The sequence below is a fragment of the Nerophis ophidion genome, linkage group LG14 (genome assembly GCF_033978795.1).
Source record: "Nerophis ophidion isolate RoL-2023_Sa linkage group LG14, RoL_Noph_v1.0, whole genome shotgun sequence".
Classification (NCBI taxonomy): Eukaryota; Metazoa; Chordata; class Actinopteri; order Syngnathiformes; family Syngnathidae; genus Nerophis; species Nerophis ophidion.
In genome coordinates this window covers 9,209,853-9,225,320 of record NC_084624.1, presented here as the reverse complement: position 1 = coordinate 9,225,320, position 15,468 = coordinate 9,209,853, and the positions used below count along the sequence as shown (strand labels likewise).

At 40.3% G+C, this 15,468-nt stretch overlaps 1 protein-coding gene across 1 annotated transcript in view; it reads left to right on the top strand.

Moving 5' to 3' along the window:
* Positions 1-15,468, top strand: part of LOC133568078 (regulator of nonsense transcripts 1-like) — a 45,005-nt gene that overhangs the window by 11,138 nt on the left and 18,399 nt on the right. Inside the window, exons 3-10 of the mRNA XM_061919784.1 lie at positions 5,150-5,239; positions 7,367-7,534; positions 7,605-7,785; positions 7,877-8,038; positions 8,112-8,196; positions 11,998-12,096; positions 12,319-12,427; positions 12,550-12,709. Of these exons, the coding sequence (XP_061775768.1) occupies positions 5,150-5,239; positions 7,367-7,534; positions 7,605-7,785; positions 7,877-8,038; positions 8,112-8,196; positions 11,998-12,096; positions 12,319-12,427; positions 12,550-12,709 (1,054 nt within the window). The remainder of the gene's footprint in view (positions 1-5,149; positions 5,240-7,366; positions 7,535-7,604; positions 7,786-7,876; positions 8,039-8,111; positions 8,197-11,997; positions 12,097-12,318; positions 12,428-12,549; positions 12,710-15,468) is intronic.

The window sequence follows — 15,468 nt, the reverse complement described above, 5'->3', positions numbered from 1 at the left end:
TCAGTATTTTAACATAAAAGTGTTTGATTGTGTGGCATTAAAAGCCACAAAATACAACGGTCCATCAGACCCACAAAGGCTGGCTGAGTAGGAACAATATGAACATTACAGAAGGGTTAATCATGATATAGTGAAATGCGTACATGTGCAATGAAGTGTAACATCAGTACACTACAAGGAGGACACTTTTTGTTAGTTGCTTGGTCTACATCTACACAAATAGAAGCAACACACGTAAGTTGACGTCATGATTTTGTCGTTTAATAAGGACTAAAAACATAAAATAATGTTGCACCTTTCTTATGACACAGAGCAAAAAGTCTTGCTTTTGAAAGTTGTCCCATCAGGTGGAGGTTCCACAGTGATGGTATGCAAAACAGCTGACTGTCATTAGTGCCGGCGGGAGTGTCGCAAAGCCCATTTTGATGTCTTTTTTTTATTAATGTTGACTGAAAAGAGCAGCATGTTTATGTTCAAACATACAGTAAGTCATCTCATAGTTAGGGATGATGTTCAAAAAAACGGTTCTCCTGATGTTTCAGTAAGAGAAGGACTGATTCCTTGGATTTGAATACCTTTTTGAGAACTGGTTCCCTGTTTTCGAAGCCACTATATCGTATTTGTTGCGATCCGCTGCTCGGATCTGTACGTATTCTGGTTCATTGTTCCATTTTAGTATCACCCTGTTGTTTAACGTCTTTATTTCCTGTTTAGTCTGTCACCATGGTAGCTCATTAGTTCACCTGCCCCTTTTTATCTACGCACACCTGTTTTCTTCTAATCACCTCCCTTATATAAACTTGCCCCTTTTTCGTTATTCATTCTCGGATCCTAATTTGCCTATGTGCAACCGTGACGACTCTCATCCTTCTACTATATGTATTTTCTCGCTAACTCTCACGCTATGCCACTTGATTATTCCAGTTTTCATACTGATGATTTGTTTTCTCGTTTGTGCTCTCGTGCCAAGTTTTAGTTTTCTAGTGTTTTATCCTAGCTTTCACGCTAGCGTATTTTGTTTGCTTTCTTTTTACACCAGTGTTTTTGTTCCTAGCCTTTTTATTATTTAATAAATCCATTTATAACATACCTTGTTGTGTTCATCGCTTTGACGCATCCCTGGAAGAACCAATCCGGCATTACAATGCCACACAAGCCTCACAGTATTTTCGTGACCAAATGCGGCGTGTCAGTTACGGGTGCTATTTCTGTATTTAACGCATAAATAAGGCGCATAGTATTTTTTTTGCGCAAGCATGGTTAAACATGGGCTGGAGGATAAATGGAATATACTCGATATTTCGCGGCTTTGTCTCTGTGCGATATAGAAAATGACTATCGTGATATTCGAATATACGTTCTCACGCAGTTATTGAAATATCTTGTGTGACATCATGCATAAAAGTGCACTTTATTTGTATTGAACTATTGTAGTGGCGTTCTGTACAAAAAATACACTTTAATTTAGTGTTGTTTTGATATGTCATCTTAGTGGCATCATGCACAAAAGTGCACTCATAGTTTGTTTTAAAATGTCTCTGACAATCTTGCACTTTCTGTTTTGGAAATGACATGAATGTTTGTACCACTGCTTAATAACTGTTTAATAAATACTAGGGATGTAACGGTACACAACATTTTCGGTTCGGTACGTGCCTCGGGCATTGCACTACAGGCTTTTTTCCACTCTTTCTTGTCTCTCGTTCTCACAGAGACATAAAACAAGCGCACCTTCTTACATACGTCACATTCTGTCGCGTCATACGCCCTCGCCTAGCATAGAGGTAGCAGCATGGGTAAAATTAGCTGCGATGCTAGCGGAGTGGTGCGAGTGGTAATACAAGAGAAAGAAGGTGCGAATCTGGTAACAAATGAAGGAAGAATTCCTAAGAATAACAGCACAGGGTCCATCATCTGGCGGTGGTTTGGCTTCAAGTGGGAATATGTTAAACATATATGCGGCAAAAGCGTTGCTACAAAAAATAGCACCACTGCTAATGTAGCGTCATTTGAAAAGTCACCCGCTGGAGAATAAGGAGTGCTTGAAACTCCGCATGCCAACATCTCCGTTTTGTTGCCACACCAAAAAAATGCCTAAGCAACTATTTCCAGATGAACATTGTATGAAAAAAATAGTCAGCAACAGAAGGAGATAACGTCCGCAGTAACCTACCACATTGTAAAGGACATATACTATTTGACATGCAGCTCATTTTTATTTGACAGTTATTGAAATATCTTGTGTGACATCATGCATAAAAGTGCACTTTATTTGTATTGAACTATTGTAGTGGCGTTCTGTACAAAAAATACACTTTAATTTAGTGTTGTTTTGATATGTCATCTTAGTGGCATCATGCACAAAAGTGCACTCATAGTTTGTTTTAAAATGTCTCTGACAATCTTGCACTTTCTGTTTTGGAAATGACATGAATGTTTGTACCACTGCTTAATAACTGTTTAATAAATACTAGGGATGTAACGGTACACAACATTTTCGGTTCGGTACGTGCCTCGGTTTAGAGGTCAGGGTTCGGTTAATTTTTGGTACAATGACAAAACAACAAAATATATATATATATATATATTGCTTATTTACCAAATTTGTAAACAATGGCATAACATACATACACACACAGGCTCCATTGCCAGGGTTAATGTGGTCAACATATATAAAATAAAAACTAAATAAGATAAGGCTCAGAATGGATTCTTAACAAAACCTTTCTACATATAAAGTGCTTTTTTTGATTGATTGATTGATTGAGACTTTCATTAGTCGATTGGACAGTATTTTGTACAATTGACCACTGAATGCAAACAGGTTTTCAACTTGTTTAAATCGGGGTCCACGTTCATCAACACCCCCCAGCCTGGCTAACTTGGCAGTAAGAGGATATATGGGCTTATTGTTCTTCCACCATAGAAGTGGGTCAAAATCTAGTTTTTAATGCAATACAGCAATCCCCTGCCACCCCGAACGGGACAAGCGGTAGAAAAATGGATGGATGTTCATAAATCTGCTGCTATAAAAAACATTTGTCATTGCTTCAGCCCTGCCTGACTCGCCGAGGAGAGGCTGCTTGAATGCGGCGGCGACGCTTCAAAGGGGTTAGCATGTTTGACGTATTGGCAGAAGTGTACCCTACTGCTGCTGAACAATGTCGGCAAACCTCCGTCCTCCATTGTTGTATCGCACCGCGCAGCCAAAGTGTTCCCAAACGGGAGATCTTAACAAGGCAGGAGGGTCTTCCAGCTCTGGCTTTTGCATGTTGTCCTAGCCCGGTCGCTACTAGCCTGCCGTGTGTTGTGCCTCGCTCTGCAATGTTTACACAATCTGCGGTGCGCTACCCAATATGTCCGTGTGGAAACTCATTCGGTATACCTCTTAACCGAAACCCCCGTACCGAAACGGTTCAATACAAATACACGTACCGTTACACCCCTAATAAATACACTTTTGGTCAATTGACTTAGTTGTGATTTCCCTCTCTGCATGAAAGTTTAAAAGTAGCATATATTAATGCAGTATGAAGTAGAATATTTTAATGTAGACACATAGAATCGTCATACTGCTTTAATTATATGCATCAAGTGTAAATTCAATGCTAAGGTAAAATATGGAGATATATATGGTGTATCGTGACATGGCCTAAAAATATGGATGTAATAATAAAAGGCCATATCGCCCAGCCCTTCCTACTTCTAGTGTGTTTAAAGCCAGCAAGGTGCTGTTGAGCTTTGTAAATGACAGCGCACAACCGTGAGGTCATCACAAGTCTCTGTTTGTGCCGTGTACACGCATACGCTAAGAGAGTTTTGTATCTCTACACTTCGGCCAGCGTTTGTTAAAGACCGGATTTTCAAAGACAAAATGATGCGCCTACGTGTGGGCTAGAGGTCTCAACGCAGAGATAAGTAAAGCGTTTATTAAAGGCCTACTGAAATGAGATTTTCTTATTCAAACGGGGATAGCAGGTCCATTCTATGTGTCATACTTGATCATTTCGCGATATTGCCATATTTTTGCTGAAAGGATTTAGTAGAGAAGATCGACGATAAAGTTCGCAACTTTTGGTCGCTGATAAAAAAGCCTTGCCTGTACCGGAAGTAGCAGACGATGTGCGCGTGACGTCACGGGTTGTGGAGCTCCTCACATCTGAACATTGTTTACAATCATGGCCACCAGCAGCGAGAGCGATTCGGACCGAGAAAGCGACGATTTCCCCATTAATTTGAGCGGGGATGAAAGATTTGTGGATGAGGAAAGTGAGAGTGAAGGACTAGGGGAAAAAAAGACTATACAGTGGGAGTGATTCAGATGTTATTAGACAAATTTACTAGGATAATTCTTGAAACTCCCTCATGTGCTTATTGTGTTACTAGTGTTTTAGTGAGATTATATGGTCGTACCTGTACAACCTGAAGGTTGGCCCCGCACCTTTCTTCAGCACCAGTCGACGGGTGGTGGCGATGCCCATCTCTGCCCTTCGCAAGGGACCCTCTTCGAAACACAATCTTTCGAAATGATCGCTGCATAATACACTGTACTTTGTGTGTGTGGTCCAATCCAACCGTGTTCGCTTGACTGCTCTGTTCCATAGTAAAGCTTCACCGTCATCTTTCGGGAATGTAAACAATGAAACACCGGGTGTGTTCGTGTTGCTAAAGGCGGCCGCAATACACCGCTTCCCACCTACAGCTTTCTTCTTTGATGTCTCCATTATTCATTGAACAAATTGCAAAAGATTCAGCAACACAGTTGTCCAGAATACTGTGGAATTATGCGATGAAAACAGATGACTTATAGCTGGGAACGGTGCTGGAACAAAATGTCCTCTACAATGCATGACGTCACGCCCAAGCGTCATCATACCGCGATGTTTCAGCAGGATACTGCGGCGCAAAATTTAAAATTGCAATTTAGTAAACTAACCCGGCCGTATCGGCATGTGTTGCAATGTTAAGATTTCATTATTGATATATAAACTATCAGACTGCGTGGTCGGCAGTAGTGGGTTTTAGTAGGCCTTTAAGTATCTGTGTTCCTGTGGACATGGCCTAAGTTGCAATGCAAAATACACGCTTGATATTCCTGTACATTGGACGAAAAAGTGTAACAAGCAAGTTGAACCACTCTATATTTCAGTTACTGCGGGATTCATGACCCTGCCTGTGTTGTGTACTGCAACACCAGCAAGAAGTGGTTCTGCAATGGCCGTGGAAACACCTCTGGCAGGTAAGGACACAGGATCTCTGAGGGGGTATTAAAAAGTCTGAAATCTGCCGTCTTAAATGGGAACTGCACTTTAAAAAAAAAAAAATGTTGCCTATTGTTTACATTCCTCATGAGAGACTAGGGTTGTGCAGTATAGTACCGCAATACTAATGAACCATATTCGGTACTACACCGCCTGTAAAAAGTACCGGTCCCCCACCCCCTCGTCGTCGTCACGTCAGGACATTGCTGGTTTATGAGCAGATGAGCATGTTCGGCAGTGCACACAATCTGAGTACTTACAAGCAGACCCAGTGTGTAGCCAGAAAAGGGAGAATGGACGCATTTTGGCCTAAAAAATAAAGATAACAGGGAAGTTATTAATCTGAAACACCCTCAGGAAGAGGTGCTTCAAGACATGGCTAGCTAGATAGAGGCTTCAGTCCATCCGCAGCCTGCAATGTTTAGCTACTTCTAAATCACTGATCCTCGCCTCCATGGCGTCAAATAAAGTACAATTTTCAAAAGTACCATTATCACTGCAGGATGAGGAATAGTTAAATCTTGCTTCACTACACACTGTAATTCACTGGTGTCGCAATGTAAACAAATGCCATTGGTGGATCTACACCTGACACCCACTGTAATGATACCACGTATAGGAGCGTATTTAGTCGATACTACTATGATTACATCGATATTTTTGGGCATCACATCTTGTTTCATTTTTTAAAAAATGATATGTTTCTAAACCCAGGAAATATGTCCCCCTATTTGGCTTTCATGGCTCTCTCAGCGGGCTTAACGGTGGAAGAGGGGTTAGTGCGTCTGCCTCACAATACAAAGGTCCTGAGTAGTCTGGGTTCAATCCCGGGCTCGGGATCCTTCTGTGTGGAGTTTGCATGTTCTCCCCGTGAATGCGTGGGTTCCCTCCGGGTACTCCGGCTTCCTCCCACTTCCAAAGACATGCACCTGGGGATAGGTTGATGGGAAACACTAAATTGGCCCTAGTGTGTGAATGTGAGTGTGAATGTTGTCTATCTGTTTTGGCCCAGCGATGAGGTGGCGACTTGTCCAGGATGTACCCCGCCTTCCGTCCGATTGTAGCTGAGATAGACACCAGCGACCCCAAAGGGAATAAGCGGTAGTAAATGGATGGATGGATGGGCTCTCTCAGCCAAAAATGACCCCTGCTCTAAATGAAAAAACATGCTCAGTAAATGAAAAAAAGCCTGTATACCTCTTATCCGGCAATTTGGTTGGATAATTGAATAGAATGACCTGGTAATGTTGATGAGAAATCTCCCGTCCAAAGGCAAAACCTAGTAACTCACTTTTAGCTGATTTTGAGAAAACAAAGGAAAACCAATCTATCTTGATGCTGTCTTACAAAGATCTACAAAGTCATCAAACGTATGGATGTTTTCTTCAGCTTTCATTTTCTTGCCGATTGAGCCATGGATTGAATGTGCTCTCATGAACGTGTGCCCTTTCTCCAGATATTTTATCACAATCTCGGGTGGGCCCCATTCTGCGTTTGCACATTGGGCAAGAGCTGTGTAGAGAGTCCAGTTTTTATTTTGACCTCCACAGTTATCTGCCCAAAACAGTATGCAAGGGGAAGAATCAAGAACAATACATTTAATGAAGGTGCTTGCAACGTCCTGGGCCAATCTCCCAAATATCCCCTCGTGCCATAATATCACATAATCAGCTTGACCGTCAGCCCCCATTCCTGCAAATGTCTCATTAAAGACAATAAGGCGACTGACAAAGAAGCTTCGATTGGTCCCTTGAGATACTAGGTTTTTCTGTTGTATCTACGCGGTTATGTGGTAGTTGCTAGGTCCTGCCATGCGCGTAACAGCTTACTTACGGAACAAATTACAATATCGCATACACTAATGTAAAGCATATCACCTAGGAACTCCAAAATTATTATCAGCTCAGTTTTGACCAAAATTGAGTTACTGGGTTTTGCCTTTGGACGGGAAAAATGTGCTGATGTTTTTCAAAGACCAGGATAAATGAGAGAAGTTACTGCAGTGTAAATGTGTCTTTTTACGTATTTTACTAGGAGCAGTGCAGTACACCAAACCGGTCTTGATATCCTCCACTCTGTGTATTCATTGTCCTTTTAACTCCTAGTCACATTGTGAACCATCTGGTGAGGGCAAAGTCCAAGGAGGTGACCCTGCATAAAGACGGCCCTCTGGGGGAAACTGTGCTGGAGTGTTACAACTGCGGCTGTCGCAATGTCTTCCTGCTGGGCTTCATCCCTGCCAAGGCTGACTCGGTCGTGGTGCTTCTGTGCAGGTGAGGCTGCCGGTGGAGAACGCTGATGAGTAACAAAAAAAACAAACCAAAAATAGCACGCTTGTTGCAGACAGCCATGTGCCAGTCAGAGCAGCCTGAAAGACATCAACTGGGACAGTTCCCAGTGGCAGCCTCTCATTCAGGACCGCTGCTTCCTGTCTTGGTTGGTGAAAATCCCCTCAGAGCAGGAGCAGCTCAGGGCCCGTCAGATCACGGCCCAGCAGATCTACAAGCTGGAGGAGCTCTGGAAGGTGTCGTCAACACTGCTGTCCTGCACATTAACCTCTAACAAACCTTTTTACCAACATGTCTTTTAATTGTATGCCTTTGTATTCTTGCTAGGAAAATCCCAGTGCAGCCTTGGAAGACCTGGAGAAGCCGGGGGTTGATGAGGAGCCTCAGCACGTTCTGCTGCGCTATGAGGATGCCTACCAGTACCAGAACATCTTTGGTCCTCTTGTCAAGCTGGAGGCTGACTATGATAAGAAGCTTAAAGAGTCACAGGTATTACATTTACTCAGTAATCAATCTCTGGTGAAATCCTACGCTTATTAAGATTATCAATGTTTTTTTGCAGACTCAAGACAACATTACAGTCAGATGGGATCTGGGCTTGAATAAAAAGAGGATTGCTTATTTCAGCCTGCCTAAGACGGACTCAGGTGTGTGTTTACAATTCGGCATCATGACATCTTATTTCAATGATTGACACATTCAAACCCCGGCCGAGTCATACCATAGAGCAGTGGTTCTCAACCTGTTTTCAATGACTTACCCCCTGTGAACATTTTTTTAATTCAAGTACCCCCTAATCAGAGCAAAGCATTTTTGATTGAAAAAAAGAGATAAAGAAGTAAAATACAGCACTATGTCATCAGTTTCTGATTTATTAAATTGTATAACAGTGCAATATATTGCTCATTTGTAGTGGTCTTTCTTGAACTATTTGGAAAAAAAGATATAAAAATAACTGAAAACTTGTTGAAAAATAAACAAGTGATTCAATTATAAATAAAGATTTCTACACATAGAAGTAATCAACTTAAAGTGCCCTCTTTGGGGATCGTAATAGAGATCCATCTGGATTCACAAACTTAATTCTAAACATTTCTTCACAAAAAACGAAATCTTTAACATCAATATTTATGGAACATGTCCACAAAAAATCGAGCCTTAAACACTGAATATTGCATTGTTGCATTTGTTTTCACAGTTTATGAACTTACATTCATATTTTAAGTATTATTCAAAAAATATATTTCGAAGGGATGTTTTAATTGTTGCTATTTTTTAAATAGCAACAATTTTTATAAAGGATTTTTGAATTGTTGCTATTTTTAGAATATTTTTAAAAATCTCACGTACCCCTTGACATACCTTCAAGTACCCCCAGGGGTACGCGTACCCCCATTTGAGAACCACTGCCATAGACTTTAAAAATGGGAGCAATTACCTCCCTGCTTGGCACTCAGCATCAAGGCTTGGAATTGGGGGTTAAATCCCCAAAAATGATTCCTGGGCGCGACCACCGCTGCTGCTCACTGCTTCCCTCACCCCTCAGGGGATGATCAAGGGTGATGGGTCAAATGCAGACAATAATTACGCCACAACTAGTGTGTATGTGACAACCATTGGTACTTTAACATTAAATTTACTTGAATGCGGGGTAGGGATGTGATGATATAAACTTTTTATACCATGATTATCACAGTCATTATTATCACGATATTTGTTCTCAAATACACACGCAAATCTTTATACAAGTTTCATAAAAAACATACATGAATCAAAAACTGACTCAGAATATGTTTTCCTTGGCAGAAAAAAGGTTTGTTTAAAAAATGAAGTATTTATACTATATTTTTAGATAATATTTTTACCCTCTTTTGTCCCTCGTTTGTAAACGTTAAAATTATTCTAAATGATAAGGCTTCACTTTTGGTTTATGTGTCATCACGTGGGTTCACTTCCTATAGTACAGCGTTTTTCAACCACTGTGCCGTGGCACACTAGTGTGCTGTGAGATACAGTCTGGTGTGCCGTGGGAGATTATCGAATGTCACCTATTTGGGTTAAAAATACATTTTGCAAACCAGTAATTATAGTCTGCAAATGATGTGTTGTTTTTGAGTGTCGGTGCTGTCTAGAGCTCAGCAGAGTAAACCGTGTAATACTCTTCCATATCAGTAGGTGGCAGCCGGTAGCTAATTGCTTTGTAGATGTCGGAAACATCGGGAGGCAGCATGAACGTAAAAAGGTGTCTAATGCTTAAACTAAAAATAAACACAAGTTAAGTGCCCCTAAGAAAAGGCAGTGAAGCTTAGGGAAGGCTATTCAGAACAAAACTAAAACTGATCTGGCTACAAAGTAAACAAAAACCGAATGCTGGACGACAGCAAAGACTTACTGTGGAGCAAAGACAATGTACATCCGAACATGACATGACAATCAATGATGTCCCCACAAAGAAGGATAAAAACAACTGAAATATTCTTGATTGCTAAAACAAAGTAGATGCGGGAAATATCGCTCAAAGGAAAATACCACAAAAAGAGAAAAAGCCACCCAAAATAAGAGTGCAAGGCAAGAAGTAAAACACTACACACAGGAAAAGAGCAAAAAAGTGAAAATAAGTCAGGGTGTGATGTGACAGGTGGTGACAGTACACCTAATTTGAGACAAGAGCTATAGTGATACATGCTTGGTTATGCTTTAAAGTCATATCCAACAATTGCGACAACCACTTTTTACTGTCAACTGAGTTTAGTCTTTTAATTATTTCTGCTGGTGGTGTTCCTCTGCATTTTTTCAACGTAAAAAATGTGCCTGGGCTCAAAAAAGGTTGAAAAACACTGCTATAGTACACAGGTGTCAAACTCAAGATGTGGCGATTGTTGGCCTGTGAACGTCTAGGAATAATGTCAATAAATCACTTATCTTTCTAACTTAATATTGTAGTCTTTCAATTATGGCAGAAAAAATTGTGTGCATTTAAAACCTTAATATTATCTGATCATGCAACAAACATATATACCAAACATTTTATTTGTAAAAACAACAATAAATACTTAAATATCTACTTTTCACCCTGACTGATTTCAAAACAAGTCATCAATGTGTACGTTTAAAAAACAAATGCATATGCAATTGTTTGATAACATCATTAGGCGATTATGCATTAGTCTATCCATCCATTTTCTACTGCTTGTCCCTCTTGGGGTTGCATGGGGTGCATATTCATACATATTCACTGCTACAGGTGGTCCTCTGAGGGCAGCCATGACTGCAATGTGGCTCTAGCTGCTAGAGCTAGGGAATAGCGCGCTGGTTACTAGCTTGCCTGTCTTAAAACAACCAGTCCGTGGGTTTATCAAGGTGCAGCTATCAATTCCGGTTTTATCCATCCATCCATTTTCTACTGCTTGTCCTTTTGGAGCCGCGGGGGGTGCTGGAGCCTATCTCAGCTGCATTTGGGTGGAAGGCGGTGTACACCCTGGACAAGTCGCCACCTCATCGCAGGGCCAACGCAGATAGACAACATTCACACATGAGAGGCAATTTAGTGTTGCCAATCAAACTAATCGCGGTTTTATGATAATTACAATTGTATACAATAATACTCACTGTCAGGAGTTCAACCAGGGTTTATCATTATTCCCGGTTTTCCTTTCCTCTGTGGTGTTTGGGTCTGTGGGACCCGTTTTCATTTTTTTATTAAAGGAAAAATTATACAATTTTTCAAACTGATACTCACTGACTTTGGCTCATTTTCTGTGAAGAACATTTATCAGAATACATATTTAATGACCACACACCATACACCCCCCCACCCCCCCTAAACATTTCTATTACATAAAATATGTCCGGATAATAGAAGTGTGGAAATAGATGTTCTGTGTACCACACACACACACACACAGCAGACCTAGACAGGAGGAGGACAGAGTGTAGGTACACAGAACATCAGAGGGTCAAATGTGCGAGAAAATGAGAGCAGACAGTGTTGACAAACAATGTCACAACCTTGTGTGGGAACCGCAGGTGCAGAAACACAAAATAAGAATCCCTGTGTGATGCAGAAACTGGCAGAGAAATTTTCCATGCAACGTTCATTCTATTGTTACTCAGCCAGCGTTTGTGGGTCTGATGGACCCATTGCATTTTGTGGCTTTTAATTCCTCACAATCAAACACTTTTAGGTTAAAATACTGAACAGATGTTTACCTTATCCCAATAAACAATCAAACACTTTTAGGGTAAAATACTGAACTGATGTTTACCTTATCCCAATAAAAATCTGTTCAGTATTTTAACCTAAAAGTGTCTGATAGTGAGGCATTAAAAGCCACAAAATGCAACGGGTCCATCAGACCCATAAACGCTGGCTGAGTAACAACAATATAAACATTATACAAGGGTTAAGTGTTCAATGTTATTTGTTTTGTCTGTCTTCCCTGCTGCAGATATGCGACTGATGCAAGGAGATGAAATCTGCCTGAGGTACAAAGGGGATCTGGCTCCTATGTGGAAAGGCATTGGACATGTCATCAAAGTCCCTGACAGTATCATTTTTGAGGGATACCAATGATATCGTTGATTTGTGGTGATATTGGTCCAACTGGTCTGTAAGCAAGTCGGTTCCAAAAGGATATATTATTTTATTTTAGACCTGCTCCAGTCACGTTAGAATTGCTGCATACACAGTGAGCCCTCGGTTAGTCTCTGCATTTGAATAACATGTCGAGTTGCTTGGAATTTGAAAAACCTTGACTTTCTGCACTGAGACTACGGTGATGAAATCGCCATCGAACTGAGGAGCAGTGCTGGCGCTCCAGTGGAGATCCCACACAACTTTCAAGTGGACTTTGTGTGGAAGTCCACATCCTTTGACAGGTAGCACACAGTTTGTCCATGTTTTAAATCCATAAAACTTTCTATTTATACCGCAAACAGCAAGCATGTTATTGTTGAGGAATATGTGAGCGGTGCAATGCAACTTTTGTCATCATTCACAGGATGCAGAGTTCCCTGAAGACATTTGCTGTGGATGAAACATCCGTGTCTGGTTACATCTACCACAAACTGCTGGGCCACGAGGTGGAGGACGTGATCATCAAGTGTCAGCTGCCCAAGCGCTTCACGGCGCAAGGACTGCCTGACCTCAACCACTCCCAGGTAAGAGATAAAATGTCATGTTATTGACGTGCAGTGTTGGGTTAATTACTGAAAACCAGTACCTAGTTACAGTTACTAGTTATTTTATTTCTAAAGTAACTCAGTTACTTACACCAAAAAGTAATGCGTTACTGTGAAAAGTAACTATTTAGTTCAGGGGTGCCCACTCTTTTTCTGAAGACGAGCTACTTTTCAATTGACCAAGTCTAAGGAATGTACTACATTCATACATATAATTTATATTTAATTGTTTATGAAAGAGACGTTTTTGTCAACACGTTGAAGGTGTTTAATAACACAAGCATGTTTAACACACATAGATTCCTTTGTTTCATGAAGACAAGAATATAAGTTGGTGTGTTACCTGATTCTGATGACTTGCATTGATTGGAATAAGACTGTAGTGCTGATAATGTCCACATTTTCGAATGGAGGAGAAAAAAAGTCCTTCTGTCCAATACCACATGAAAGTGGTTAGTTTTTGGCATCTTATTTGTCCAGCTTCCATACTCGTTTTTATACATTTTGCGAGGAATACATTGGCGGCAAACTCCATAGCTTGCTATCTTGTGCACGCTAGCTTTCTGAGACTCTTATTTTGTTAGCGCAGGCAGGATGAAGCAGGGCTTTTATTGTGAAGACAGCAACTGTGCAGTCTGTCTTTAGGGTTTTGACAGCAGGTAAGGCGCGAGAGTCTGTTGAAATAAAAAGTGTTTCTCGCCCTCCTCTCGGTCATGTTTTCTTAATAATTATCTCGCAGCAGCCAGCGTCATCTCAGAAGACCCTCGGGTGCCGTGAATGTCAATCAAGTGACAAAAGTGACGTCGTAGTAAAGATTGATTATCACAAATTTTTAGGTTTATTTTTTTAATGCTTGGTTTACGATCGACTGGCAGACCCTCCACGATCAACTGGTAGCTCGCGATCGACGTAATGGGCACCCCTGATTGAGTTACTTATTATTATTATTATTTTAAGGCGCCTATTAATGCCCTTTTAGCTTTCATTTCAGTACTGTTATTGCACTGGAAAAGAATACAATCTGTTAATCAACTTGACATGCATTTGCATCACTGAACTCTGCTAAGCAATGTGGTCTTCATACAACACACAAAGAAAAATATATGTTTCAAAGGGCCAATTTATTTTGGGCCAGAACAAATTGACAATACTGTAACATACATAAGTAACAAACAGCATAATAACAATATAGCTGTAAACCTGGCTTAACCACAAGGAAGGCACACATGACATGATTATATGTCATGTCACTATATATAGCACACACCGCTATACGTACGCCTAACCAGGTGTTTTTTTTTCTCTCAAGGAATTGTGAAATAAAATTATGTCTTCAGTGAAGCCCAGAGCATTTCATGCATTTCCCCAGTTTTAGTTTAAAGAAAATTAAAGATTGGCCTGGCCCACTGAGATTTCTCTTTTTGTTTGTGAACTTTATAGTCCATACATTTAGAGTGATGTGATAATCAAACACTCTAGAAGTGTAGAATGAAAGAGTATATAAGGGAATTGACAGAGTGTGTGTACCTTCAGTGCTGAATGATGAGCAAAGGCAGAGTTTTGAGTGTTTTTTTTAGTTCGCTTTCCATGTTTATGTACTCACTGTCCACTGTGTCCAGGAACTTGGAACATGTTCTCCGTACCATTTGCTGTTTAATGCCCGATATCATGCTAATTAGCTGCCTGAAATCGGGTGACTCCACTGTAGAAATAGCCTGCATGTCTTCCAGCGCACACACTGCAATGGCTCTATCAATGTTGTCCTGGCTAGCAGTCCCTCCGTTAAAATACAGCCGGTGAAGTGTCTCTCTTTACTAGTTTCGTCGAAGCATGTTGCTTTTGTAGCTGTTTCAGCAGATTTGAATTGCTGTTTTGGGCAGTAGATAGGATCTTTGATCCAAGCAAGACACAACATGCATTTAATTAAAATATTATTTTCTTTGTGCTCGACAAAAGAAGAGTTGTGAGAATATCTCCATGTTAGGAAACTCTGCTTCGGCTCTGCAATGATGTCTGGTTAGTAAACCAAGACCCCCACCGCCCGCCCCACACAGCGCGCCTCAAGTGACAGAGGAAGACAGCGCAGCTCTCCAATGAAACACACTCAAATTTTCTCACTTTCTAGCCAATACTATATAAAAAAATAACGTAGTAGATAGATAGTACTTGATTGATTCTTGCAGGAGAGTTCCTTCAGGAAAATTTAAAAATTCCAGCAGCAGTGTACAGAGTTGAGATCAATTAAACAGTAAAAAGTAAATAATGGGGGTATAAATGGAAACAAAATAGAACAAATATTACAATAAGAATAAAAATAAAACGCAACAATGAGAATAAAAATATAACAGTAAAATAAGAATATAACAAGAGAAACTAGGCAGTAGTGACCATCTTATGAAAAGTAACGCATCATGTAGTAACGGTAATTGAGTTAGTGCAGTGGTTCTCAAATGGGGGTACTTGAAGGTATGCCAAGGGGTACGTAAGATTTTTTAAAAATATTCTTAAAATAGCAACAATTCAAAAATCCTTTATAAATATATTTATTGAATAATACTTCAACAAAATATGAATGTAAGTTCATCAACTGTGAAAACAAATGCAACAATGCAATATTCAGTGTTGACAGCTAGATTTTTTTTTGGACATGTTCCATAAATATTGATGTTAAAGATTTCTTTTTTGTGAAGAAATGTTTAGAATCCAGAACGATCTCTATTACAATCCCCAAAGAGGGC